General features: G+C 37.6%; 4 protein-coding genes and 1 long non-coding RNA gene across 6 annotated transcripts; 2 read left to right on the top strand and 3 right to left on the bottom strand.

Moving 5' to 3' along the window:
* Positions 1–395: 395 nt before the first annotated feature.
* Positions 396–3,911, bottom strand: LOC117790931 (aminopeptidase N). Its single transcript, XM_034630547.1, has 5 exons — positions 3,333–3,911; positions 2,826–2,981; positions 2,050–2,763; positions 760–1,990; positions 396–693 (listed from the first exon to the last, which is right to left on the bottom strand). Exons 1-5 carry the CDS (start codon positions 3,887–3,889, stop codon positions 460–462), a joined length of 2,892 nt encoding a protein of 963 aa, XP_034486438.1. The 5' UTR covers positions 3,890–3,911; the 3' UTR covers positions 396–459.
* A 418-nt stretch (positions 3,912–4,329) lies between these two features.
* On the bottom strand, positions 4,330–8,586 carry LOC117791757 (endoplasmic reticulum aminopeptidase 1). 2 transcript variants are annotated; one of them, XM_034631631.1, is made up of 6 exons: positions 8,008–8,586; positions 6,965–7,123; positions 6,430–6,904; positions 6,127–6,365; positions 4,800–6,054; positions 4,330–4,733 (listed from the first exon to the last, which is right to left on the bottom strand). In XM_034631631.1, the coding sequence occupies exons 1-6, from the start codon at positions 8,547–8,549 to the stop codon at positions 4,431–4,433; spliced, it is 2,973 nt and encodes a 990-aa protein (XP_034487522.1). In that variant the 5' UTR covers positions 8,550–8,586; the 3' UTR covers positions 4,330–4,430. The 2 variants fall into 2 exon arrangements, with proteins under 2 accessions (XP_034487522.1, XP_034487523.1); XM_034631632.1 differs by lacking the exon at positions 4,330–4,733 and having other exon boundaries at positions 5,932–6,071.
* A 913-nt stretch (positions 8,587–9,499) lies between these two features.
* On the top strand, positions 9,500–10,240 carry LOC117790946. Its single transcript, XM_034630564.1, has 3 exons — positions 9,500–9,655; positions 9,713–10,012; positions 10,085–10,240. Exons 1-3 carry the CDS (start codon positions 9,554–9,556, stop codon positions 10,148–10,150), a joined length of 468 nt encoding a protein of 155 aa, XP_034486455.1. The 5' UTR covers positions 9,500–9,553; the 3' UTR covers positions 10,151–10,240.
* A 2,403-nt stretch (positions 10,241–12,643) lies between these two features.
* Positions 12,644–13,172, top strand: LOC117791769. The gene is made up of 2 exons (XM_034631646.1): positions 12,644–12,867; positions 12,932–13,172. The coding sequence occupies exons 1-2, from the start codon at positions 12,661–12,663 to the stop codon at positions 13,052–13,054; spliced, it is 330 nt and encodes a 109-aa protein (XP_034487537.1). The 5' UTR covers positions 12,644–12,660; the 3' UTR covers positions 13,055–13,172.
* Positions 13,173–19,999: 6,827 nt separating this feature from the next.
* Positions 20,000–20,183, bottom strand: LOC117792262. Its single transcript, XR_004618153.1, has 2 exons — positions 20,123–20,183; positions 20,000–20,076 (listed from the first exon to the last, which is right to left on the bottom strand). It is a non-coding gene; the product is annotated as an uncharacterized LOC117792262 (long non-coding RNA).
* Positions 20,184–26,065: the final 5,882 nt, after the last annotated feature.

Genomic DNA, 26,065 nt, shown 5'->3' with positions numbered 1-26,065 from the left:
GTTTAGATAAAGAAAAGTTGATTCCAATTAAAGTTCAATGTCCAACTATAACTATAACCAACTGAAACCTAAAAGTAGAACATATTTAGTTATGACTTTGACCTTGGCGAGAGCGGTTCATAAAATTTTTCATATTATAAAAAATTATGAGGAGAACATGAGTTAGAGCCATACATGTAATGACATTCGCATTTTGAGTTTACCGGGTAACTTAAGTACAATCTATTACGTATATATTGGTACTACACACGCCGCGATAAGATAAATTATGTCAGGTGCAATAATTAAGGAAAAATTCCGAGTAATCGACTTACATCAATTTGTTATTATTAATTCGTTTATAAATTTTGTATATCTATATAGATCGGATGGAATTTTATTAGGAAAAATACAGATTTATCGTACAGTTGGAATTCAGGAATTTCGTTTTATTTACATTGGAGAAATGAAAGTCTAAGTTTAATATAACTTGCACAGAAGCAAAGTCATGAAGGTTGCCAATATAGTAAATAGAGAGGCGGAGAGTGAGGCGCTTCCATTTCTGCGATAGGTGAGTATCCAGTTTATCATTGGATCACGATGTTTCTTTAACCAATCAAAGTTCGCGTCTGTCCTTCTGTTGATTTCAGAACTTAGATCGCTATTGACATGGTTAGCTCCATTGGTCTGGATCTCTTTTACTAGGGCTTCATGCTGTAAGGGATAATATTACATTGGAGTATGAGTGCAATTGATTATCTCATAGAATTCTGGACTTACCCGCTTCTTCTGAGCTTCACTGACAATATAAGTGGACATGCCGCGGAGTGCCGAGTCCAGTGGCTTGGCTGTAGTCGTGCTGAGTTCGGCATAGGCCTTCCAATTGGATTCAAGGAACTCCAGACTTGCGGTTAGACCTTCCTCGCTTCGAGAGTAAGCGGCATTCAACAGAGATGTGCGCTCCGCGTAGCTTAGGGAATTCGATTTATCGATAGAGCTCTCAATGAATTTCTTAAGTTGTGCAGCATTATGCGAGCAGCCCAGTGAAGAGATGTATAAACTGCGATCCGTTGCCACATTGGAATTCAAGAGAAGCGCAATGAATGCATTGTAGGTGACATCCTCGGCTTGACGAAGTCCGGCACAATGGGCCTGTGTCCTGACCGTGGGCTCAATGGGAATACCATTTTGGACAAACTGTTGCAGTTTTCTATGCGACTGTTTATAGCACTCTTCACTGCCCACCTGGCAAGCCAGACTAACCGTGATCGTACGCAGATAGTTGTTTAGATAGTGCTCGCCGGGTTGTTCATTTACACCCAGTTTTAGGAAAATGCCCTCGACCAGTTCGATAACAAATGCGCGGAATTGAGTGTACTGTTCATCGCCTCGTAAATATCTATCGTAAATGGAGAATATAGAATTGCCATAGGACCAAGGTGCATACTGATCCTCGTTCTTCAAATAGGCCATGAGATGAAGTAGCGTGCCAATATTAAGATGTCCGTCATCCACAAAGCGATAGGCATCGGCCAGCAATTGAGCCCGATTTCGGGGATGGAACTTGTGAGTCGCCTCTGTCAGACCTTGGGCTATAAGACGATAATTTTCCTCATCATAGAATATGCGATAGTATCCGGTGGATTGTTTGTTCAGCATTAACCAATCATCTTTGGAAATCTTAACGTTATCCACTACAGTCTGCGGAACATTGAGCAAGTAATGCGAGGCGGAGGTGTTGCGGTAATCATAGTTTGAGGAAACCGCAAAGTTGATTGGCACAAACCAGGTTCTTTCCTTTGCAGTACTGTTATCGTTGACATAACGCTGTTGCTTGACGGTAAATGTGCCAGTCTCATAATTACGCTCCACGGTGAGCAGGGGATAACCGGACTGGTGGGACCAGCTGGAGAATATGTCGTCAATTGTGGCAGGTAGCTTGTGTCCCAGATCATTGGCTGACTCCTGCAGCGAAGAGAACAAGTTCCATTCGTCGGTCGAGTTATATTGACTGCAGAAACGGAGTCTTATTAATATGGTGCTGTTTATGTGTCCAATTTGTGAACTTACTAAGTGGTCAGGTACTTGTTAAGGCCGTGACGGAATACACGATCTGTCCAAGCATTCTTAAACATGTACAACACACAAGCTGGTTTGGCATAAGAGAATGTATTGTAGCGTCCCGATATCTCATTTGGGGTTTGGACGTAGTGCGTCATTGGAACGGCTGTGGGGGCGGCATCATTAATTAAAGCACTGTTGTAGTCGTTGACTTGGAAGATCTGATAGGTGTTCCACTCGGGAAAAGCAATATCATTGGATTCATATGAGAAGAGTGTGGCAAAGCCTTCCTTCAGCCAAAGGTAGGACCACCATTTGAGAGATACCAAATCACCGAACCACATGTGTGCATACTCGTGTCCAATAATGTTGGCAATGCTTGTCTTGAGATTAACCGTGGACTTCTCCTTCGTCCACCACATGTACATTTCACGGTACGTGGCCAATCCCCAGTTCTCCATTGCGCCCGCTGAGAAATCCGGAATACCAGCCTGATCCAGCTTGGGCAGAGCAAAGGGCACTCCGAAGTATTTGGCCAAACTGGACTCTACCACCATACCTGACCACAAGGTCCACTCCTGCTCATCCTGTTTGCCCTTTCGGGAAAATACCCTTTGGGGCAGACCATTCAACTCGCCTCCGGTTGACTCAAAGTCCGATACAATGAAGGCAATTAAATAGGTGGACATTCTCGGCGTTGTTTGAAAAACTGTCACTCCATCCCTGCCAAGCAATCCTCCTAATTAGCATTCTTAAACCTGTTATCGATTTTAAGGTTTACTCACTTCGACTTTTCCTTATCCACCGGCATGTTGCTGATGGCATTGTGGCTGGGATTGTGATGCAAGGTTATCGTGAAGTTTGCACGTTTCGCGGGCTCATCATAGCAGGGGAAGGCGTGTCGGGCATTTGTGCTCTCAAACTGGGTGGTGGCCAGATAGCTAAAGATGATTAATTTTTAGAAATAGTTGACATTATTTTAAATAGCTGGGGATATATGCAGATATTTCCTTAAATAAACTCTTCACAGGGCAAAAGTCCATGCCCAATAATTTTTGACGAACGATATTAGATTTAATATATGATATCATCTGAAAGAAATACAAAAATGTTGCAAAGGATGCATCGAAAATTTCTATCTAACATCGATTAAATTTTAAAAACACGATGCATGTTGATAGGGATGTGTACATCTATTTGTTCCACAGAATGTTCGATAAGCATATGTACCTATTTTCAGCTTAATATTTTGTGAATTTTAATGCATTTTTCTTATGTTTTTCCCAACTTACTGAACTTCGCCTTCATCATCCGTGTAGCTGGATAGATAGAAACCGCCTTGATCAGTGCGTAAAAAGCCAGTGTATTCGATGGTCAATGTCCAATTGGTGTTCGCAGCAAAGTTGTTGGTGCTACTCGTTGGTGTTAGGAGCAGAAATTCACGTCTGGATTCATAAGTCACAGTGAGTGGAATCGAATTACTGTTAACTGTATCCTTGCTAATGATCGAGGCTTTGAAGTTTTCGGTCTGCCGGGCATGCAAGGTAATCGAACTGGTGGCTTCGATCACTTGCAGATCGATAATGACTTTGCCTTGGAATTCACGCTTGCCAGTGTGAACTTCTGTCCACAGTTCGACATTGTAAGACACAGGCACTGTATTATTGGGCAATCGATAGTTGTAATCACTGTTATCATCTGCACGCGTTTCAATATTTGAGAATTGTTGGTATCCTTTAGACTCCACCTGGACCAAATCCACATCCTGCGGGTGGATAAGGCGAGCCTGTGCACTTGCCAATCCCAGGATCAATAGAAGCAGCCACGAGTTAAATTGCAGTCGCGCCATGTTGAGCGCTCTGAAGTCACATGAATATTACGTTTAAGCTACGTAATGTTCCCATATTTATGGGATATTTCAAATCTTATCCTGTGAGTATATCATAAAGATAGTTGTCTATAAAATCAACGATATAGATGAAATGCATCAAGCCGTATTAGCCCAAATACCTGTAGTTAGATAAGAACCGCAGTAATAGGCAATTTTAAAACGTGCCTTATCTCTAGACTCAACCTATAAATGCTATCGATTAGTTCTCTTGTTATTCAACTTGATAAATATACAGTGCATTCCACTTCAACACTCGACCTTACAATTTCATGGCTTATCTTGATAACAGATAATGACTTTCAGTTTCTTGCTTTATTTTAATGTAAACAATAAATCCCAGACTTTAAAAGTGTTATAGACTATCGATTATCGATTAAGTGCACTGTTCAAAATTAGAGTTTTTAAATTTTTGAAATGTTTATCTTTATTTAAGTTAACTTTCAACTTTAATGCTAGAATCTTATTCCATACAAACAATGGCTATATGACAACTCGAATGCTACACTGACAGATTCAGCCGTAACGCACTTTTGACCATTCTACTGGCCGTACTCAAAATGCTAACGGGACGATTTGAGCCATTTCCTATGCTGAGAGATGCAGCATAGATGTTTTCTTTGTCCGGTTGAGGTAATTCCTTGAGCAACCAGTTGTGTATCTGATGCTCGAACTTTTCGAGAAATTGTTCACTAGTCCGCATCTTCTTGCCCACGCGACTGGAGTCTTTGTCAATCAACGGCTCTTTTGGTTTTATGTTCTCCTGTTTCATATAAATTTCTATATTTTGTCGCAGCGTTGCAAACTGAAAAGGAATTGGAGTAATTAAGTTAAGGAATTAAAGTAAATTCGTTGTCAATCAGGGACTCACATGTGACTTCCGATGCTCTGGCACATATTCGCTAATATCGTTGAATACCTGTACAAAAAGAGTCGATCGTGATAGCATCTTATACCTATTTTCAATAAAGTGCCAGATTGCGGATCTGGCTGCCATATTCGACTTGAACACATAGGGTAAATAAAGGAGCGTCTCTCTTTCATTCATAATGGAATACGTGGAGTTCTCGTCTATCAGCACGTTTAGATATTGCGTTAAATGTCGATGATTTTGAGTGCAACGCAGCGCATAGATCAAATCATCAAAGTACATTGTATCATTATCCGCAACGTACAACCGATTGATTACTTTACTGAAATGCTCATCGCTCTGATGACGTAGTCCCATACAAAGGAGTATATCGTGCATGGCATATAGGTCGGGATACTCGTTTTCTAAGCCGGTATACTTAAAGAAATATTCGTGAGCCAGTCGATGCGTATAGTCAAGACACTCAGGCAAATCTGCCTTACAGGCCATGCTAACGATATCCGCATGTCCCAGAATATCCATGTGAGCCTCGCCAGCCTCATGTTTTCGAAAGAGACGCTGGAACATTGGCCTGATCAAGCGTCGTATAAATTGCTTGAACAACGAGTGCGAAGCTGTGCCAAATAGATTGCACTCAAGGAACGCATAGGTATTGGCCACCTGATTCCAGGGCATTAAATTCTCTTCAAATTCCAAATACTTGAACAGCTCGAGCACAACATCCACTGATTCAATCTCATTGCGCTCGATTACTGGAGCTAGATCCTGAAACAGGGCTGCTCGATTGCTAGCATGGATGACGGTGTGATTCTGTTGAAGTTGGCGAGCAATGGCATGAAGATTGTCCGTGTCATAGAGCACATGATAAAATCCTGTCTGCTGTTTATTCACGATCAGCCAGTCCCGTCCGCTTAGCTGCAGATTTAGCTCCTCTAGGCTGAGTGTGTGCTCCATGATCGGCGGCATAAAGTACTCCACATGTGTCTGCTCAAAGCTGTTCGACTGAGCGGTGGCAAAGTTGAGGGGTATCCACCAGTGTTCAGTTTTTGAGTGAATCGAACGCTGTCTAAAGGTGATCGTATTATTTTCGTAGTTCCGTACGACCGACACAGTCGGCAGCCATTCGCTGTGTGTCCAAGAGAGCATTATTTCGCGAACCATTTGAGTCCACGATTGTTGCAGAAATTGTCCATCCTCCAAGAGGGCTGACTGTAGCGAATCGAACAGATCCAGCTCGTTGACAACGCTGTATTGGCTGTGAAGAGCGTTTAACTTTGGCACATCAATTGCAATTGACCAGTTCAATGAGTTTCCCTCCGGGACTTACAATTTCTTCAAATATCGACTGATGCCGCTCACAAATGTCTTCTGATGGAAGGCGTGATGAAACATCCTTATAACGCAGGCCGATCGCTTATAGTTAATAATATCGAATGCGTTCATAATATCCATCTCAGTCTCCACGTAGTACGTCATCGGATGCACGTCAAGAAAGCTACTGTAGCTATAGGCGTGCTCCGCTTCGTCTCTGAAGAATTTATCCATCACATTCTGATTTGGATAGAGCTGAGATAGATAGAGCATATGGTAAATATCAATATTTCAATTATTTAGTGTACTGCAAGCATACCAAATCAGTTATTATATAGCTAAAGTATGTGGCAAATCCCTCATTGAGCCAGATGTAGGTCCACCATTCGGGAGATACTAGATTACCGAACCATTGATGCGATATCTCGTGATTCTGCATTAATGTGTCCTTTATATGCCTATAGTCACACGACGTATCCTCGGGTAATATGCTGTTCTCCTTGAATGTTATTAGACCCCAATTCTCCATGGCAGCGCCCTGGTTCTTCTTTAGCGCCACATGATCTAGCTTGGGCAGCGAATAGCTTACTCCAAAGTAATCCTCCAGAGCGGCTACCGTGAGCACGGCATTCTTTAGTGCACTTCGCCCCGTGTTCTTCATTGTGGGCGAGGAATAAAGGCTCTGCGTAACATTACGATATGTCTCCGATATGTGATCAAAGTCGGAAATCACAAAAGCCACCAGATAGGTTGACATGACCGGTGTAGTCTGGAATGTGGTTGTTGTCAGTTCGCTGTTCTTGATGAAAACTTATTATAACCAGCGGTAATTACATATTATATTAAAGATTTACCCATGATTCGTCATGTGCTGCACAGGCATATTGGATACAGACATCAGTGTGCTGCTGTGGGTCAAACTAATTGTAAAGTTCGATTTAAAGGCGGGCTCATCGTAGCAGGGAAAGATGAGACGAGCGTAGGTTGGCTCCGATTGTGTGGCTGCCACGTAACTGTAATTAGAATCGATTCAATTTAAAAACAATCCGTGCACTTTGTGGAGCCAATACAACCCCATTGACTTGTTTTGATCAATATTTATTCGGAAGTAGAAAAATAACAAGAAAACATAAAATAAATGCTGAACAATGATATATATTTGTTGTTTTAGCGTTATCTGTGCTGGGATTGGGCTGGATTTGATAAGGTGCTGTCAAAAGTCGCATTCTGATTTTACACTCATGCTCACAGTCATTCCCCTTTATAAAGAAGCCTTTATGTATGGCCTGTTTATAAATATACCATACACATGTATTCGTAAAAATTCATTTGTTTACATGCAACAAAATGACGTAAACAGAGAGGCTACTCTATCATACCGTTATAAGCTTATAAACGCTAATGATCGTCACAGACTACTTATCGCCAATGGACACCCGATAAGTAACAACAATCGAGTCCAAAGTATTTCGACTCGAAGATACCCTTCAATCAGTGTGGCCTAAGAAACCTATACAAATACTATATACATATTGTATACAAACGAGACCGCACTTCCCGCGCGACCTGCCGATAACTTTTGAAAAATGCGGGAAAAACAACGGGACGCTATTGTCTGTTATACCCAACTGTATGTATCTTTTTTTGCAGCAGGGTATTAATTAAGTGAGAGCTATCAAAAGCAAAAGTTAACTTTGACTTTCGTTTTATTATCTATTTAAAATTTCTACCTGTTATGCTTATGTAACAAGAAGGCACGCGCACACTTTTTGAATGTATTTTGAATGAGTTTATGTAATGCATTTACTAGCATTGAACTTAGCCTCGTGTAGGCTTATCAAACCGGAACAATAATAAAAACACCCAAACAGTACTATTACGAGTAGGACCAACTTACACAGTGTGATTTGAAGTCTCTTCTTCATATTCCATCCAGTACAAACCCTGCGGAAGCTTTCCCATCAGACCCGAGTAGAGTATTTCGAGACGATAGTGTTGACCGGCCTCAAAGGCCTGATAGTTCTCGCGAGGATGGATGATGAGGAATGTGCCTTGAGGATCGTATGTGTGGGACACATCATCCACAACTTCACCAGAAGCGTCAGGCCTGTCGTTGTCCAGCAACCTTAGCGTTATTTCAATATCTGACAAGTTCTTAGCATGTAGCACAATTTCATTTGTTGATCGCCTAATCTCAATGTCTATGGTGGCATTTCCGTTGAACCGCCAATCTCCAAGGTGTATGTTGCTGCTGATGTGCAGATGATACCCCAATGGATATGTATCATTTGGCAGTCTCAGAGATCGCGTGGACAAAATGTGAGGCGAGGGCGATGGCGATGTTGTTGGTGTTGACGCTGGCGTTGACGTTGGTGTTGACGATGTCAATCCCATCGCCATTGCCGTAATCAGCACAGTTAAAACACACGGCTTAAGCATTACGGCAATGTGATTGTATGAACGAACACTTTGGCCACCGAAACTTGACTAAACGCTGATGAGACTCGCCCATTTCGTTTAAAGCAAACTAAGCCTCCACTGATAAGATAAGAACTGATCGATCGTATAAGAGTACGCTCATAGAGCTACAAATTTAAGTAGGCATAATCCATTTCGTTGTTCTCTTTGATTATACTTGTGAAAGGTCAGTAAAAATCCTGACTCTCTTATCCGTTTGCATTCTTTCTCTTAAGTATTATCAGTAACTTTTAATTACACCAGCCAACATAGTTTTTCAACCTTTACAAATGCTATACTTTTAAAAGAAGAAAGTTTGTCCATTGAAAATGGAATTAAAAAAATATTTACAACAACAAGAAGTCAGTTTTTTTATATAGAATTTTAAAGGCTGACACAATTTAGTTTGTCAACCCTCAATCCCACTTTTCACTGGGACATCGAAATTATATTTGAAGTTCAAACATAATTTGAAGTGAATAAAATAAAATATAAACAAATTGTAGAATTCATATAGCATAAAGCACTGATAATGGCTTCATAATTTGTAGAATTGAAATAGCTTAAAGCACTGATAATGGCTTTATAATTAACTTTTGTTGCTCAGTGCTAAAGAGAGAAAACGATGCTGAGCTGGAAATTTTTATTGTTGCACTGAACACAATTGATAGGCACTACATATAAATATTAATTTTTAAAATAGCTCAGAAGAACATTCAGTTAATCATTTTTTAGTTTTCTTTAATTTTCATAATCCCAATTTTTACGACTTTTGGAATTTTTGACTATATCGACCATTCAAATATTTGATCATCTTTTTGTAGCAGTGTATGGACTGAGCTAAATTACAGAATTAATGACTTGTTTTTATTGCAAGCATAACAAGCGAAATTTTTGGTCGGTAGCAGTATCAGAAGCCAGAGACCTTAGTATGAAGTTCTTCAAGTGAAACGCTTCAGTCGACGTTTTACTTTCTGACTGTGAAAATGATGATTTCTCGCCGCGGCAACTTGTTGTTCTTTTGGTTTGTACTAAACATTTCTTTTCTTCACAATGTGAAGGCGAATTGTGCCCCCAATGGGGCGTATGTGAGTATAATGTGAATTATTTTTATTAGAATCCACAATAGATATTATTATTTACAGTGCCAAACCCATTATGAGTGCTGTTCTAGAAAATGCATGACATATAGCTATATATGCGCTCCAGTTGTAAGCCCAGTAGTTTTTCGAGCTCCCCAGCAACACAATTATGTTCCAGCCAACTGGTGGACCATTAATAACAACAGACTCTTCGAAGAACAGATTGACATTGCAACTCTACCAGATGATAAGTCTAATACGGGTACTCATGCAGTGGAGAAAGTAGACACTTCAGTGATGACAAATAACTTTCCGCAAGTTTTTGAAGTTGAGAGCAGAACCTGCAAACCTGTTGGAAAAGAGGTGAGTTGGCTTGGCCTTAATTTCTGTCTGCTATTCACTTATTCACTTTTATTTTCTGGTTCGATCTTACAGTGCTCAGACAGTAGCGAATGTTGCTCAATGCGTTGCCATACCTATCTCCATAGGTGTGTCACCTAAAGTGATGCCAAGCAAATATTACATTTGAATTACGTGTACAATTTGTACTTATACTGTATGACTAATAAAAACACTCTTATAGACGTTTAATTTTTGTAAGGTCTTATTGATAGCATCAGGGAATTTCGCTTTTACCTACGCAGGTGCTTGATCCTCTGATATATAATATTAATATATTTATTTACTGTAAGGATACTTTTTCACTGAGAATAAAAATAATAATATAATAAATATCCTCATGATATAATACAGACGTATTAGACAAGTACAGTAACAATTTGTTCTTTAGTATAATATATATTATATACTAAAGTAGCGACTACTATTGTTTATGTCGCATTAAAAGCATTACTGCAGTTGTCTACTGTACTCTAAAGTTATGTTCTTAAGTGGGGATAGCTGAATGTTTCTAAATCCGTCTTAATACTCGTATGTATGAATCTAAATCTGGACCGGACTTGACTGGATTTGATTTCATTTCTTGACTTAGTATAGTACTTTATATCACTTTGCTAGGCTCAGGAACTTAATATTGATCCTTTTTATTTATTTATTTATTTATTTATGCACGACTAAAAGCAGTCGGCAAAGAAAAAATTACCAAGTATAAAAATTAAGTTAAAGATTACAAATACAAATACAATTAAAAATATAAATTATGAGCTGTAAAGAAAAAAAATTTAAGTTAGATCTGGGGTAAGCAAAAATTATAAATGATCCAACATTTGTTGCTAGGATTGGGGAAAACCCAGAAAAACCCAATCAGATCATTGAAGATTGGCATAGTTAATAATAATAGAATGAATGTTAGACTAGTATAAAGTAACATAACAAGTTAATAGTATTAGTAAGGTCAGGGATTTAACGATAGGTATTGGAAAATTGAGGATTTTAGGGAAGGGAGAGGGAGAGAGAGGTCTGCGGAGAAAACGTGAAAGAGGCTATTATAGGTAGTGCATAAAACACGAAACGAATCATGTGTATATAACTAAACTGCAGCAAATTTCTATATATTTATAGTATTTATTTATATACACTGATATATGTTATTTATTAAATTGTGTGCTCTCTTGTGTTTTTAATTTATTTTTAAAATACCGCGAAAAGGTTTCTATATAGTATTAGCTGATAAGGTAAATTCATAAAGGCGAATACCCCTACAAATATAGCATTGTATTCATATAAGCATTTCCACGATAACGACATCGTATATACATTCGTAAATACATCAACTTAAGTAAGAGTACTTCTGAAGGGAAACCATTAAAAAATGCGAGATCAAATTAGTAAATGGGAGCATTCAGCAGGTAATTTTGGTATGCAAAAAATATATTCCGCAATTATTGGAGATTCATTATAAATTTAAGAAATTAAACAAAATGAAGATAATATGGGCTTAACTACGATTTCATCGCTATTTTTAAAATGCCCATAAGCTTAAATGCATCTTTGTGGCTCAAGAAATTTACCCGTATAAATTCGTGCATATACTTATAAGTTCACTGTATAGTACAAAATTCCCAAATGATGTCGAGAACATTTATAAAATTATAATCTGTAGATTGGATGAGTCATTTAATTTTGTTTGAGTATATACTTGGTACTTTCTCCGATGGTCTTATTGACGAATCTCAATGAAACCTTGGCCCAAACTGAGCACATTGAGTATATTTTATAAAAGTGACAACCTTAAGGTCAAGCAGCAGTCAAACATTGATTAATATATACACACTGTTATCTGTTTTATGTACCTGGCTTGCTTCATATCGGTGATTTTAAATATTTGCGAAGCAGCTTGACTGGGTCAACATTCAATTATCTAGAACTCTTGACACAAATGTCTTCAATGCCCCTGAGTTGGGCAAATAGTGGAGCATGTCAAACGAGTAGAGAACTTGGCAATTAATTAAAGCCCGGGGTCATCTAACTGGAAATTTCTATTAAAATCAAGCTGTTCTTTGCTGTACACTCCAGTTTATTCCAAGTTAGAAGAGAGAGTCAATTTCAATAAGAAAAATGATACTGTTGCTTTTGTTGCTCCTTGGCGCTGTTGTAAGTGGCCTTTGACTATTATATTTTTTGACTTCCTGCAGATTTACGAGTACTTTATATGCAGACATCTCAGGCATTGCCCGCCAATATCACTGTGGGCACTGGTTCTAAAATTCCTATGCTGCCACCGGCACAACATAATCAACCGTCCCTTAACCCGGAGGATATAGCTACATTTACAACAATGTTCCTCAATCTATTCAAAGGTATTGCCGACTGGCGTAACCTCGTGGCAGCCGATACAGTTCAGAGCGTCTGGCAGAGTCCGCCGATGATTGATATCAGCCATCGTTTATTTGGAACTTAGATATTAAATTAATGCCGTAATTGTATACACATCTGTTTTGATTAAAACAGTCCCACAACGTTATAAATATATCTGAATTTTAATCGAAATATTTGCTATAAAACCAGCTACAATAGTGAATTAGATCTAGTAGGAATTATACATTTAAAATATGCTAGTATCTGCGAGATCACTGTTTCTGGTACTATCCATCTGGCTGGTCCTATTTGTAGTTGCCTATAGCGGTGTCATTAAGAAGCCTTCATCATCACCAACGGATTCCGAAGCGCCTATGGCCAGATATCAACAAAGAGATAGAAAGTTTAGGCCATCTAAATTCGATTCCGAAATAATGCAACTCTCTGATGACTTATCGCACGTAAGAACTTCATAATAGTATAGGTATATAAGTGTGTCATTAACTAATTTTCATTTTAATTTAGATGAAGCGAATGCAATATACGGACTCATGTCGGAGCAGTGGTATGAACTGCACCCGTGCTGAGGATTGCTGCTCTCTGCAATGCTTGAAGCGCTACAAGAAGTGTACTTATAGATTGTTCTGATGAAAGAAATTTAATCGACTTAAATGGCAAAAGAGTCTATTTTTCTTAAACAGTTATATATACATAACTTAATATAGGCTTAATAAAAGATCAAATATTCTTAAATGCTGACATAATAGAGATTATGAGACTAATAAGAAGTATCAAAATCTATGAATTTTTATTAATTTAATTACGTAACATATTAAAAATTTTGAAAATAACAGTCCAATATTAGGATAACAGCTGTTAAACTCAACTGTTGCAACTGAAGCCCTCGTGCATTGTTAAAGTGTAAATATGCAGTGAAACATAAAAGTAATAAATATCCAATCAAATCATTTAAAAAAGTTTAAATTTGGAATGGATTTAACCTGGTTGGGTTTGTTTCTAAAAATTTGTTCATTAAGCAAGTAGTGTCAATGTTTGCTTCTAGAAGGGAAAGTTAACTTTGCCAAATATTTTCAGATTTAGCAAAAAAAACGTACGCTATGCGAAATTTAAAAATTTGTTTGACATTAATTAATAACTCCTAAACTACTCAAGATATTTTGTTGCAATTTTTTTCATTATTGTAGATACCTTTAGAAATTTTTTGAAAAAGCTGCAAAGATGGGCGTGACACCACCCTCGCCCCCCCATTTTCTTAGTTGAATATATCTACTGGAAATCGAAAAAAAAGCTGTGTGAAAATGCAGAACATGACATCTCCTACCATTTAATAAGTATTTACTGCTGATCAAAATTAGCAGACAGCATTATTTAGCTCTCTTCATATAAAAAAAGTATCGATATCAATCGGATAGATGCGGAGTTCGGTTTCAAAAGCATATGTATTGAATGTAGTCACAATTGTTTGATTATACAAACATAAGTCATATTTAAAATCTTGTTGTTAGCCGCATATAAAACAAGCCGGAGTTAGAGGTAAGAAAACAGTATTACATTCATTAAAATGAAAATAACGTTAAATATACTGTTTCTTCTACTAACCTTGTCAATTGTGCTATTTGCAATTGCAGACAGAAATAAACCTTTTCCTATAATGAGAGATCGCCAATATAGGAATAAGAAGGAACGACTTCAGGTACTAAACACTAGATAATAAGTCCAATATATTGGATAGTATTCATATAATTAAATTTATTTTAGACTAAAAAAGATGTACATCCCAAATATAAAAACGATACCGTTTTAATACCTCCCTCTAAGGATTTACCACGAGTGTGACTTATATTTTAAATTGTGATTACTTAAATCTCAATATCAATTTTTTTCAGAGTGTCATTGTACAGGCTCTGGAGGACTGTGGAGGGTTTGGTAATCCATGTCATTTAGCTGAGAACTGTTGCTCCTTAAAGTGCTTAAAAGTTTCTAAATTTTGTGTGTACTAAAATTTAAACAATAAAACAAGCAAATAAATTGTTACATATTTTATTTGATTCGATTTAACTATGATTTTGTTTAAATTATGAAAAGCATAGTTTGAATATGGTACTTAAAAAAGTCATGGACTTTAAAGCTTTGTTTGTTAGGTGACAGAGCCAAGAAAAAGATAACATCCGGTTCGTCTCCCATCTGAAGTTCATTGAGGCCTTGCCTTTGACATTCATTCATTTCTATGAGTGTATTTATTTATTAGCTTTGATAAGTACATACTCTGGATACACCATGTCTATTTATTTATTTTCAACGCCACTGGGATATTACAGACTGCGCTCTTGACATGCCTTTGATTTGTCACACAGCGAGACTTGCTAATGACAGAACTGGCTACCTCAAAGATTTCTTTTTTTTCCACTGATAAACTTGGGTTGACAGTAGAATAAAATGTCACATTTAGTTCCGCCTGGTTTGTATCTTCAGTAACCTTGAAATTGACAACCGTTTTGAAAATTTGTTGATTGCTTTACGATTTATTTACGTATGTTTATTTCTACCAGACACAATATGATTTCAATCCTTCGCAACAGCAAATTTTGTATGGAGAATCTTCAGAGACTCATGAAGATTGATCGGATACTAAAATTTAAGAAGAGATGTTTATTAATGTTTCAAATTGTCTAGCATTGTCCCCCTGTTATGCAGATAGTCATACTCGTAGCTATATAGATAAAGTAAACTTCTCAGTACTAAATATTCCATTTCGAGCTGCGAGCCGTGTTAATTTGTTTTAATCGGAATTGCAGCAGGTGGCGTAGTCGATTTGCCTCAAAGCGAATTCTAATATTGATGAAAGCAATTCAGGTTTATTTCTCATGTCATTGGAAGTGCAGAAACCAGTCGATAGGCTCTTGATTGGTAATGAGGCAGCAAGTGTGACAGCATTTACTATCTCCTTCTGGCCTAATAATCAACAAGCACCAAGTCGGCTGGCAGTAATAAACTGTTTCAATTGCCACGCCCATCGGCTGCAGCGCCTTTCCATCGACAGTAATGTGAAGTGAAGTGTTTGGCAGAGCGCAATCAAATGGCATATGTTTGTGTGTTTGCAACACAAACACAAACTGATGTTTGCTATAACAGCAAACAATATTTCCGCCATTGCAGACAATGCGACAGAGACATCATGGAAATTTTTATATTCATAGACATGCATTGACACATACATCCAGACACACTCGCATTGTATCTCAAGTCATCCATTTTTTGCACCACACACAAAGCCAACACAATGAATTTAGACAGCAATTGTTTGGTTTGGTTATTGTAGCTGTTGTTGTTGTTGTTGTTCATCTGTTAGTTGATTCCTTTGTATTCGAATCGGCTTTTTCAATATGACAACATTCCTGTGTTGTGCATGTTAATACAACTGTAAATACAAGTGTCCTAAACCCGAATATAGATTTATCTAAAGCTGCTTTTAAGCATACCAAAGTTTCAAATTACTGATCGATTATAAATGTTTATTATAATTCTGGAAATCATAACTACTGTAAAATGAGTTAAATAAATCTTTTAAGCAATTGGCAACAGCTTTTACTAAATGTCTTAATTGTCTAATACTTATTGAAGTTGATTTAATACAATTGTATCAGTATAAATGTAGCTACTTATTTATTTGCATACTACTACCATATGTTTTACTAAAGCTTTTCCAGTAAAATGTGCTGTTTATTTCAAGGTCAGACGATGGACAGAATTATTTATTTTCATAGCCGCCTTTGCTAAAGCTATAATAATAATATTGACTTGTTTAAACGCAATTTGTTGTCCGACTTTTTTTGTGGTTTGCGTTTACAGAGCTTGAATAGATTCAGATACTCGTACGTTTCTTTTTTTGCTGTACGTGCTGGCGCACATTCTCTTAGGACATTTGCATAGGAATCGCATTCATAGTTAAGATGTGAGCCAGGGAAGGTAAAAGGGCTAAATCAGAGGACGCCAAAGGGAAATAAAACGGGTTGCCCAACAGCTGGCTCTGCACGTGTTTCAATTTAGTGCCTCGGATTCTTTGAATTTGTGGAGTAGTCCCCCTGCAACTTGGCAATAGCTTTCAGTTCCACTGCTCCTGTACTTATGTTACATATTATTATTTTGCGCTTATTTTCCTCCACAGAGGAAGACATAAAAAGTGCGGAAGTGTTGAATATATCCGGCATGCATCGAAAAACTGTTCTACCACCCGACACCCGCAACATTCAGAGATAAGAGGTCACAGCGCGACAGAATTTTGCCAAAAAGAAAAAAAAAGAGGTTTGAATGGGGAAAGGAGGGAGTTATCAGGAAATCACTTTTGATGACATGACTTTGGTTTGGCTGCTGTGTTAAAAATCGATTGCGTTGGCCATCAAAATTCCATATGCGAAATCGGGTTTAGTTTGATATTCATTTGCCTTAAAGTATGCAGCGAAAAATGATATGCGTGCGATTTGTCATGTGTGGCAACTCCACTGAAAGTCTATCCATCTCTCTTTTTCACTCTCTCTCTCTCTCTCTTTGTCTCTCTGATTTCCTGTCTCTGTTCTCGTTTCAGCACCTTTTTGAGCATTGCATTTGACAGTTGCTGTTGAATGTGTTCTCGGGCTCTGCTTTCCGTCAATTTGTTTTGCTTTTGTGGCTTATGCGATGAGGCGCATAAAACTTTTACATTTCGCTCTGTTGGCTGCCGACGCAACGCGTTGCAGACACTTAAATGTCGAATGAATAATTTTACATGCCACGCCCACTTCCAAAACTTTTACTGTCGAAACGCCAGGTGGCGTTGCCTTCGGCGTCGTTGGCGTGAGTTTAATGCAAGAAGTTTGCTTAATAAGTGGGCTCGGTTTCCCATTGCCCTCTGCGAGCTGTTTAATTGAAGTTGCACAGCAGGTGGAATGAATGCTTGAGTATTGTTTTTGAATTCCGAATGCGAAATCCAACTACGAGGGTGGTCCCACAAATAAACGAACTGACATGTAAATGACATTTGCTTTGCATTTGTCAACTTACGTATTTTTGATGGGTCAAATGCTTTAAAGTTTTTTCCCCGAACTCGGAAACATTTACTGTATTGAATGGCAGATAGATTTCAAAAGCATAAATAGCTAAAAAATTTTGTAGTGATTGAAAATGTGTAAAAATCATGTTCCGCAATTAAGAGTTATGAATGCAAATTTTAACTTATTAAATAAATGTGAAGAAACTGTGATACGGCAACACGGAATACACTATAATTTAATTTTAGTCGTGATCAGCGTTATCAGTCAAAAACCAAATACTAAGAGTTGTTTTTGATTTTTAATTTAAAAGTTAAAAGACTTATTAATAAGAGATAATCCGTAACTTATACTCAATTTAACTTTTATGTTTGATTTTCAAAATAAAAGTTACGGATTCTTTCTTATTAATTACTATTATTTGTAACCTTTAAAATAAAAATAAAAAAAAATGTAAGTTTTATTTCTTATTTTTAATGAGAAATTAAAAAAAAAATGATGTATCGTAATTTTTATATTCAATTTAAATTATTATTTTGTAATTTCGAATAAAAAATAAAAATAAGTATTAAATCGTTAAATTGAAATAAAAATTTGGAATAAATTGTTTCATTGCAATTTCGGTCCCTGGTAAAAATATATAAAATTTGTATGGGATATGCGAATGATGTAATGCGATTAATATTTTTGGATTGTTCTTTACTTGAAAAAATCATTGTTTTCTTAAACGTATTCATTTTGAATAGATAGTTCCATCCCACAACTAATATATAAAGACAAAACTAAAATAAAATATCGCTATTAAATATAGAGTCAAGTAAAACAAACTTAAAGACCCCAGTACTTTTTTTTTATTATGCGGTAAATAAAGTTGTTTTAAATTTGGTGTTTCGCTTGCTATACTGTGTATTTTTTTGTTAACCGTCTGACAACTTGTTGGCAGTTCGAGTGCTTCGTTCCTGCCTAAGCAAACTCAACATGACCCAAATGAACTTTTGCTTCCGCCTGGTCAAAACCAGGAAGTTGCTACAGTGCATTGAACTGGCAATAGCACAGCATTCATAATGCGCATACGCCATGGTGCATTTAATTTTGTATGCTTGACTGGCTTATCAGCAATGACCTTCATATCGGTCGCAAACCACGGAAGCTGCTGGCTTAAATGAGAAAAAAATCAGAATAAATGAAAAATACTCTAACGGATTTTTGTCTGCCTCTCTATGTGTGCTTTTCGTGTGTGGGTGTGAATGTGTGTGTAAAGCAGGCTCACAAAAAGCATAAAGAAAACCTGTGAATATGTTTATATTTGCATATGTCTAAGCTCATGTGTCTCATTGGGCTTGACAACAACAACAAAGAGGATATATAACTTTTTTTCTCGTGCTGCCTTTGCCTTGTGTGGCTTGCCACGAAAATTGATTTTAAATGTAACGTTGCCAAAAGCGGTGTCAACGAGTTTTTATAAACCACAACTTAAACACAAAAACCTAGAACCTGAACAAAAAGGTAGAGGGAGAACGAGATTAAGTCAGATATAAGGCAAGGCAGGACGATGGCCTGCGCAACCACACATATGACATCAAATGGCAACTCGTTAGTGCGGCTTTGCCTGGCCAAAAAGAAGAAGCATCTAAGGGCTAACAACACAGCAGCAGCTGCGGCAGCAAATCAAAGCGAATGTCCATCAACATTATGAGACTTTCAACGGCAGCAGCAGCAGCAGCAGTAGCAGCTGGCGACACAGAGGCCCGTGAATACATACAGAGATTTATCCACATGTGTACAATGTACATACATGCATGTGTACATTGGGGACGCCCAACAGTCGGTCGGGCAAAGTGTCAACGCTTGTCGCTTTGTTTGCGCGCTGCGGCTTTGGCCTGGACAACACAAGGCTTTGAGCATTCAAACGAAACTTATTATATAGCATATAGGTACTTGTACGGGCATGTGCTTTCCCTTTTTTTTTCCAATCGAAAGCGCCACTGAGTTAGCAAACAGTCGCCTCTCTTTATACCCTTGCAAAAGGTACTTTAATTTTCGTAAGCAATTGTGATAACCAAAAATTAATCTTCTCCCTTTTTTAATTCTTTGTTTATACAGGAGTAAGTTAAAATTCAACAGACGAGTGTGCTCGAATACAACATACCTGTAACATAACCTACTTATATAATTCGTGACCTGATCTATAAAATAATCTAACCCACAGAAAATATTTGAATAAAGGGCAAAATCTTAAAACTTTTATTTGCAGCTTTTATCATAAGAACAAATTTTAACTCTGAATTTTGATCTACTTATATTGAACAAATTATGAAATAACTAAACTAAAATTTGTATTTAAGAATCATTAAATATTAATATAAAATATATTAATATATTAAATATGTTCTACAAAAAAAAAAAAAAAAAAATACTTGGAACAAATACATCTTCTTCTTACATGCCATTTACTTCCAATATTATTTGCACCTTTCAATTCTTATTGAGCGACAAGGCTCAGTAAATTGGTAAGCGTATTAAATTCAATTCAATTTCCTTTTTTTTAAGCTTTGTAATATTTTGCATGTGTTTACGTTTGCTTTTGTCAGCCGCAACGCTTTGATGTACAATAAAACCCGTAAGCTGCGCAAAAATAATAAGAGTATTAAAACCACAAACAAACACATACACAAACTCACGCCCAGAAGTCACCTTGGCCTCAAGGTGTTTAATTTTACCTTTGTCACATTGAATTCTGGCCAGTTGAAATGCAATTTAAGGCATACATAGTTTTAGTTTTAATTGGATTTAATCCACTTAAAATGCGTGTCCTTAAAATTAGCATTTGTATAGCAAGTGGATCTAATCGTGACACAGCTCTCGTTTGGCGCCACATAAAATTTAATGTGCCATTAAACATCAGCTCACCCCGCAACGCGGCGGAGAGTTGGCTAAGAGCACTCTCAGCCCGGTTTTTGGCATTTTGCTTGCTGAGTTTTGAACTTGTTTTGTTAATTGAATTGGCAAAATGACAATGTGCTGCGAGTAACAGTCCTTTTTGTGTGTGCCCATGGGCTGGCAGCCAAATGGATCATCAAGTGTCCTTAAATTGCTCGGGCTAAAAGTGCTTGTTACGCATACGCCCCGTGTGCCAAACAAAACTTTATGCATCCGCTGACAACGTACAAAAACAGATTGAACAGCTCTTCTGATTTTGGTTTTGTTCGAGCACGCACACACACACATTTATACGCATGCCACGCCCACATTTTGACCATTAAAATAAAGAATTATATATGTATTATACAAGTGTATACCATATGTAGTTTAGCCAATGATTGTTGCAGTGCCAACAGCATTCACAACTTTTTGCTCTTGTCGTAAACATTTCACTCAGTTTGTTAGTTGAGGATGACAGTTCCAGCAAAAGTTGTTTGACCTCTGGGAATTCACTTGGGTTGCCAGAGTACAACAGCAATAAATAAAAAACAACAAAATATGCTGCTAATTTTGTATAGTTTAGTATATGAATTCTATTTTAAATTCGTAACCGCTCGAGCTGAAACCATTTTGATTAAATACTAAACAAGTAAATTGAAACACGCAAATTGAATTGATAGCTAGTTTAAAAATTATAAATTAATGGAAACGCTTTTACAGTTTAAATTACAAACATATTTTTATCTAATATCAACTTTCATTCACCTCTATTAAACTCAAAGCTTATATTTAAAATTTTGTAAAACCGTTTGCTCATACCAATCTTCGTAATATCATAATAAAATTTTGAATTTGTGTTGGCCTGGGAATAGAAAGTTTTCTGTATTCAAACTTTGGACTTGGCTAACACTTGTTGTGGCTTCATAAATATTTTATCCTAATTGCGACCACAACGCAACGCAAATGATTTGCAACGGTAATGAGTGTGTGCCATGAGCAAGACAACAAAACACCACATAACCAAAAGCTACCAGCAGCAGCCACAATAATAACAGCAACAACAACAGCAAAACCCAATATGGTGTAAAAGGATTTTCTTGTCAAGGCCTATGGCACACGAAGTCAAAGCGTTGTGACAACACTCAGACAACAACCACAAACACTGGCACACACACATTCACACACACTCACAGAAAACTGTAGATAGACTCGCGCATTGAGTATACGCAGTGTGTGTGCTTGAACTCAAGTTGCCTGCTGGCTTTAATGAAATTATTTTGTGCAACTTGGCCAAAACTGTTGCATTTAAAGCTAACCACATTTAATTCAATTCTCCTTGCTAATCTTATTTGCTACAGCTTATAATAACAAAACACATATCGTTTTAACTCGACCTTTAGAAAAAGGGGTTCATATACTTTAAGTATTTACTATATATGTAGGGAGTTTTGCGCTCTTTTTTTACAAAACTAGAGACTTTCCTTTCAAAATATGTAAGTAGCAAGTCCAAGATCTATTTATTTGGATAACTCGTTGTCAAAGTGTTATTTTGCACACTCAGCACAACTGGTAAGTGGCAACAAGATTTACTGTGGCCTGTGCAAACTTTGCAGCTTGAGACGTGCAGACATGACAGAGGACATGTTGCAAGGACATACATAGTCGTACTTATAAGCTGGGTCGGCTCAGTTGGTGGTGTTGCAACTGTAGCAGGCGCCACTGATGCCACCAGACACCAGTGATAGGACGTTGGCTCTGTTGTGCTGTAATCCGCTCACTGCATTTATCAAATCACCTTTACGGAACGGTATTAATGGGAAATGTGGCAAAAGGCATGTGGCAAGTGGCAAGTGCAACAGTGACAGCGACAGTGACAGTGACAGCATGGCAGTCTTTCCGACCGTGCGTAACTAGGCTCCGGCTGCCAGTTCTAATTACGTCTGTGACTCTTTAAATTTGCAAGAGATTGTTTAATGAACTCTCGACTCAAACTGGGCAAGCACAAATGCTGCAAGTGGGCGTGGCAGTTGTGTGTGAGAATTGAAAATAGCAATTGCCATTGCCAAAATATAATTCGTGGAACTCACAGCTGCATTTTCAATTTTAATTTATTCGTCTGGCATATTCCATGCGACTTGCCACAATTTCTACTAATCATACGGAAATGATTTCGGCTTTGTGCAGTCATCGTGCCACATGCCACATGCCATGCAGCACCTAACTTGATTTAAATTGATAAATAATGTTTGAGGTTACCTCGAATTGATTTATCTAACAGTTAAGTTGACTAATTCAAGTGGATTAATTAACAGCCATTTGTGGCCAAATCAAATATATACTCGTAAAACCTTTTACGAACATGGAAATCGATCTGTGCAGCTCCATCTGTTGACCATTTATTGTCGTGGCAGCTGTGTAACATCTTTTGGTCCAATGTGTTGTCATTAATCATCCACAAAAGAATGAAAGAGAATGATCTAGATAGAGGGGAACAGAGAAAGAGGGAAGAAGAGAGCGGCGAACGTTCACAAGTGTCATTCATTGTTTGCAAAAGATAACTATCATAAACTTTAATTATATTTTCATCATGACAACGGCGACAACGGAAACGACAACTCGCTGTTGATGAGAATGATGCATCACCACGCTCTGCACGCCTCCCTTGCCCCAGTTTGTGGCGGCTAGGACAACCAGCACGTGCCACAGGCGCTAGTAATCCAACAGCTGTAAAAAGCGAAAGTGGCAAAAAGAAAAATACGAAAATTTGACAAAAGTGTAGAACGCTTTCTTGTGCTGGTTCAATTTGCGCTAAAGCAAACTGAAATATTATATCTCCGAGTCGCATTGACAGACCAACTAGTTGCATGCCAATAAAATTGGCATTCAATTTCAATTGTAGCTGTCACTGCACAGTGGAGCAATGTTAGCGATTTAGCTACACTTTATTTTCATATTCATTTTTTTTTTTAAATTCTGGAATCTAGAAATTTAACCTATCTATTGCACCTGCAAAAAGTTTAATATAAACATTCACTTTTTCCTCATTTTGCCTCACTGTATACTGGCGTGTAAATGACAGTTCCAGTTTTCTACTATTTTTTTATTTCAAATTAAAAACGATCCACTTAATCCTGCACATGTGGCGGCAAAGTCAATTAAAAGAAATAAAATAAAAATATAAAAATCAATTGGGAGTGTGTGTGTGCACCGATTTTAATTCAATTTGTGCTCTTCGCAGGCAACAGGCAACAGGCAGCATGAAGGAAGCACTTCCATTATTACTCGCTTAAATGCACAAAATTGAGAGCGTGTAGGGGACATGTTCAATGTACATATATGCATGTAGATATGCCCGTGGGTCGACATTGATTGCCATTTAAGTGACTTAACAAAGTAATTTATGAATATATAACGAGCCTAACGACTGTTTAACTGAAATTCAATTGAAATCTGAAACAAAAGCACGACCTTTCAAGCCTCATTAGCATTAACAAGCCAAGCCGATGAGAAATTGAGTTAGCAGACACGTTGCGTATACGCAATATCAGGAGTAAAGTGAGCCCACATAGAAGTGAACAAGAAATCTAAATCCGGCCTGGGGCAGTATACGGATCAAGACCAGGTCAAGTGTCAAAACAACAAAATCCAATTAACAACAAGTGCGACAAATAATGGTCAAAACATGGCATATGGAATTGGTAAGAATCAAGTCTGTTGATTGAGTTTACAAATTAGTTTACTACGTTTAGTGGCTATTCAATTCGTTGCCAAACACAAACACAGACACAGACACAGACAGGCAAACACAGTGGCAACAAGGCGGCAAGCAACAGGCATGAAGGATGTTGCTGCAACTTGGGGCAATATGTGCCAGCGACACGCAGGTTAATTGCCTTGGAAATAACACATGGCGAACCATATTGCAACGGCAATCGGGAAGTGGGAATCGCAAATCTGGCACCCATACAACGCTAATCGATTTATAGAGCAATTTCGAGTGCGTTTAACGCGAACTGATGAACAGGAGATAGGTAAACTGGAAGTTGGGCCAACATTTTTAGCCACTTAAGATTCTTATCAAGTCAGGTGCTTATGCTTTCAATAATTGCAATAAAGCTCATATCAGTTAATTAATAAATAATGGTTCTTAATAGTAGGGGTAATCGTTGTAACTTATTGATTAGATAATTTAAACAAATAAATATGAGCTCAGATCTAACTCTTAAAAGATTTATTCATATTTCGATTGATAAGAAATACACTAGTGGGCTGATAAATCATTTGTTTAATTAGGAAAACACATCTTTTAACTAAAGATTTATCCATACTTCGATTGATAAGAAATACACTAGTGGGCTGATAAATCATTTGTTTAATTAGGAAAACACATCTTTTAAAATATATTTATAATTGATATGGATAATGTAAATCCCTTTGGAAATAAAGACTAATGACTAAAATAAAAATAGTTTTGCTTAAGGATATTTCATTCAAATTAAGAGGTTGTTTGTGAAGAAAAGACTATTTTCCGGATCTTGACCAATCTTAATATTTTGAGAACTTAAACAAGTTTCATTAAGTACATTGAATTACAAAACGATGTTGAAAAATAAAAAAATAGATTTTCATTAAGAAATGTAACGTTTTTCTGCATAGGCCAATGAGTTAACAGAAAGGCGTATTTTTAATATGATAGATAGAAAACCAAACCTGAACTCATCGTTATATTAAATAGCTATATCTTAAGTATAGAAATTGTGTAGTTTCTAAGCATTTGTTTTCACACTTGATGTAACAACTCATATATATGTGAGATATTTATATTTTGGTGTCATTCGGCTCAAATGATAACGGGCGTTAAAAATGAAAATCACTTTAGTGGTGTGCTGGCCATGTTGGTTTATGCGTCGTTAAACTTTTCAGTCGACACGCATAGGATCCATAAAGACCTATAGGACACATATCAATGCCTTATGTATGTGAAAAGTACGAACAAATGGGATGAGTCTATGCAAACAGGGATATGGGCAATACTGGGGCTGAAATTGAATTATGGCACACACACAAACACACAAACACTCACACACATACACACACATACACACACACACACACCAAAACACAGGCAGAAACCCAACTGTAGTTGAAGCTGTAGCATGACATATCGAGCGAGACGTAATGAAATATCTGACTCTCTGACTGCATAACACTGCGTCGGCTTCAACGTTACTGTACTCGTAACGTTAACTGAAATAGAAACGGTGGCAGACCAGAGGTAAGGGTAAGGGTAAGGGATATATTGGAGGGTGAGGGTGAGGGTGAGGATGAGGCATAGTATGGGATTCTATGCAAACAGCAATTGTGCCACATTGTTAGACTCTTTCATTTTCAGCTTCGCATTTATGTATCTCGCACGTTGTTGCTCCTGTTGTTTTTTGTTATTGTTGTTGTTGGTGTTGGTGTTGCTGTCGTTGTCGGTGTGGCTGTTACTGTAAAATATGGCCACGGCCGCAGAAAAATAACAGCAAATAAAAAAGTAAGGCGAAGCCAATGGCACTGCAGGAGCCAACAACCTGTGCAGGAATCTGACTTGGCCTGGTCCTGGTCCTGGTCCTGGCACCGTGCCGGCATCATCATCGGCATGGGCAACATCAGCGACATCGTCATCAGCATCGGCTTCGTTTTATTCTAT

Source organism: Drosophila innubila (assembly GCF_004354385.1).
Source record: "Drosophila innubila isolate TH190305 chromosome 3R unlocalized genomic scaffold, UK_Dinn_1.0 2_E_3R, whole genome shotgun sequence".
In the NCBI taxonomy this organism is placed as follows: Eukaryota; Metazoa; Arthropoda; class Insecta; order Diptera; family Drosophilidae; genus Drosophila; species Drosophila innubila.
This window is presented reverse-complemented; position numbering and strand designations above follow the sequence as displayed.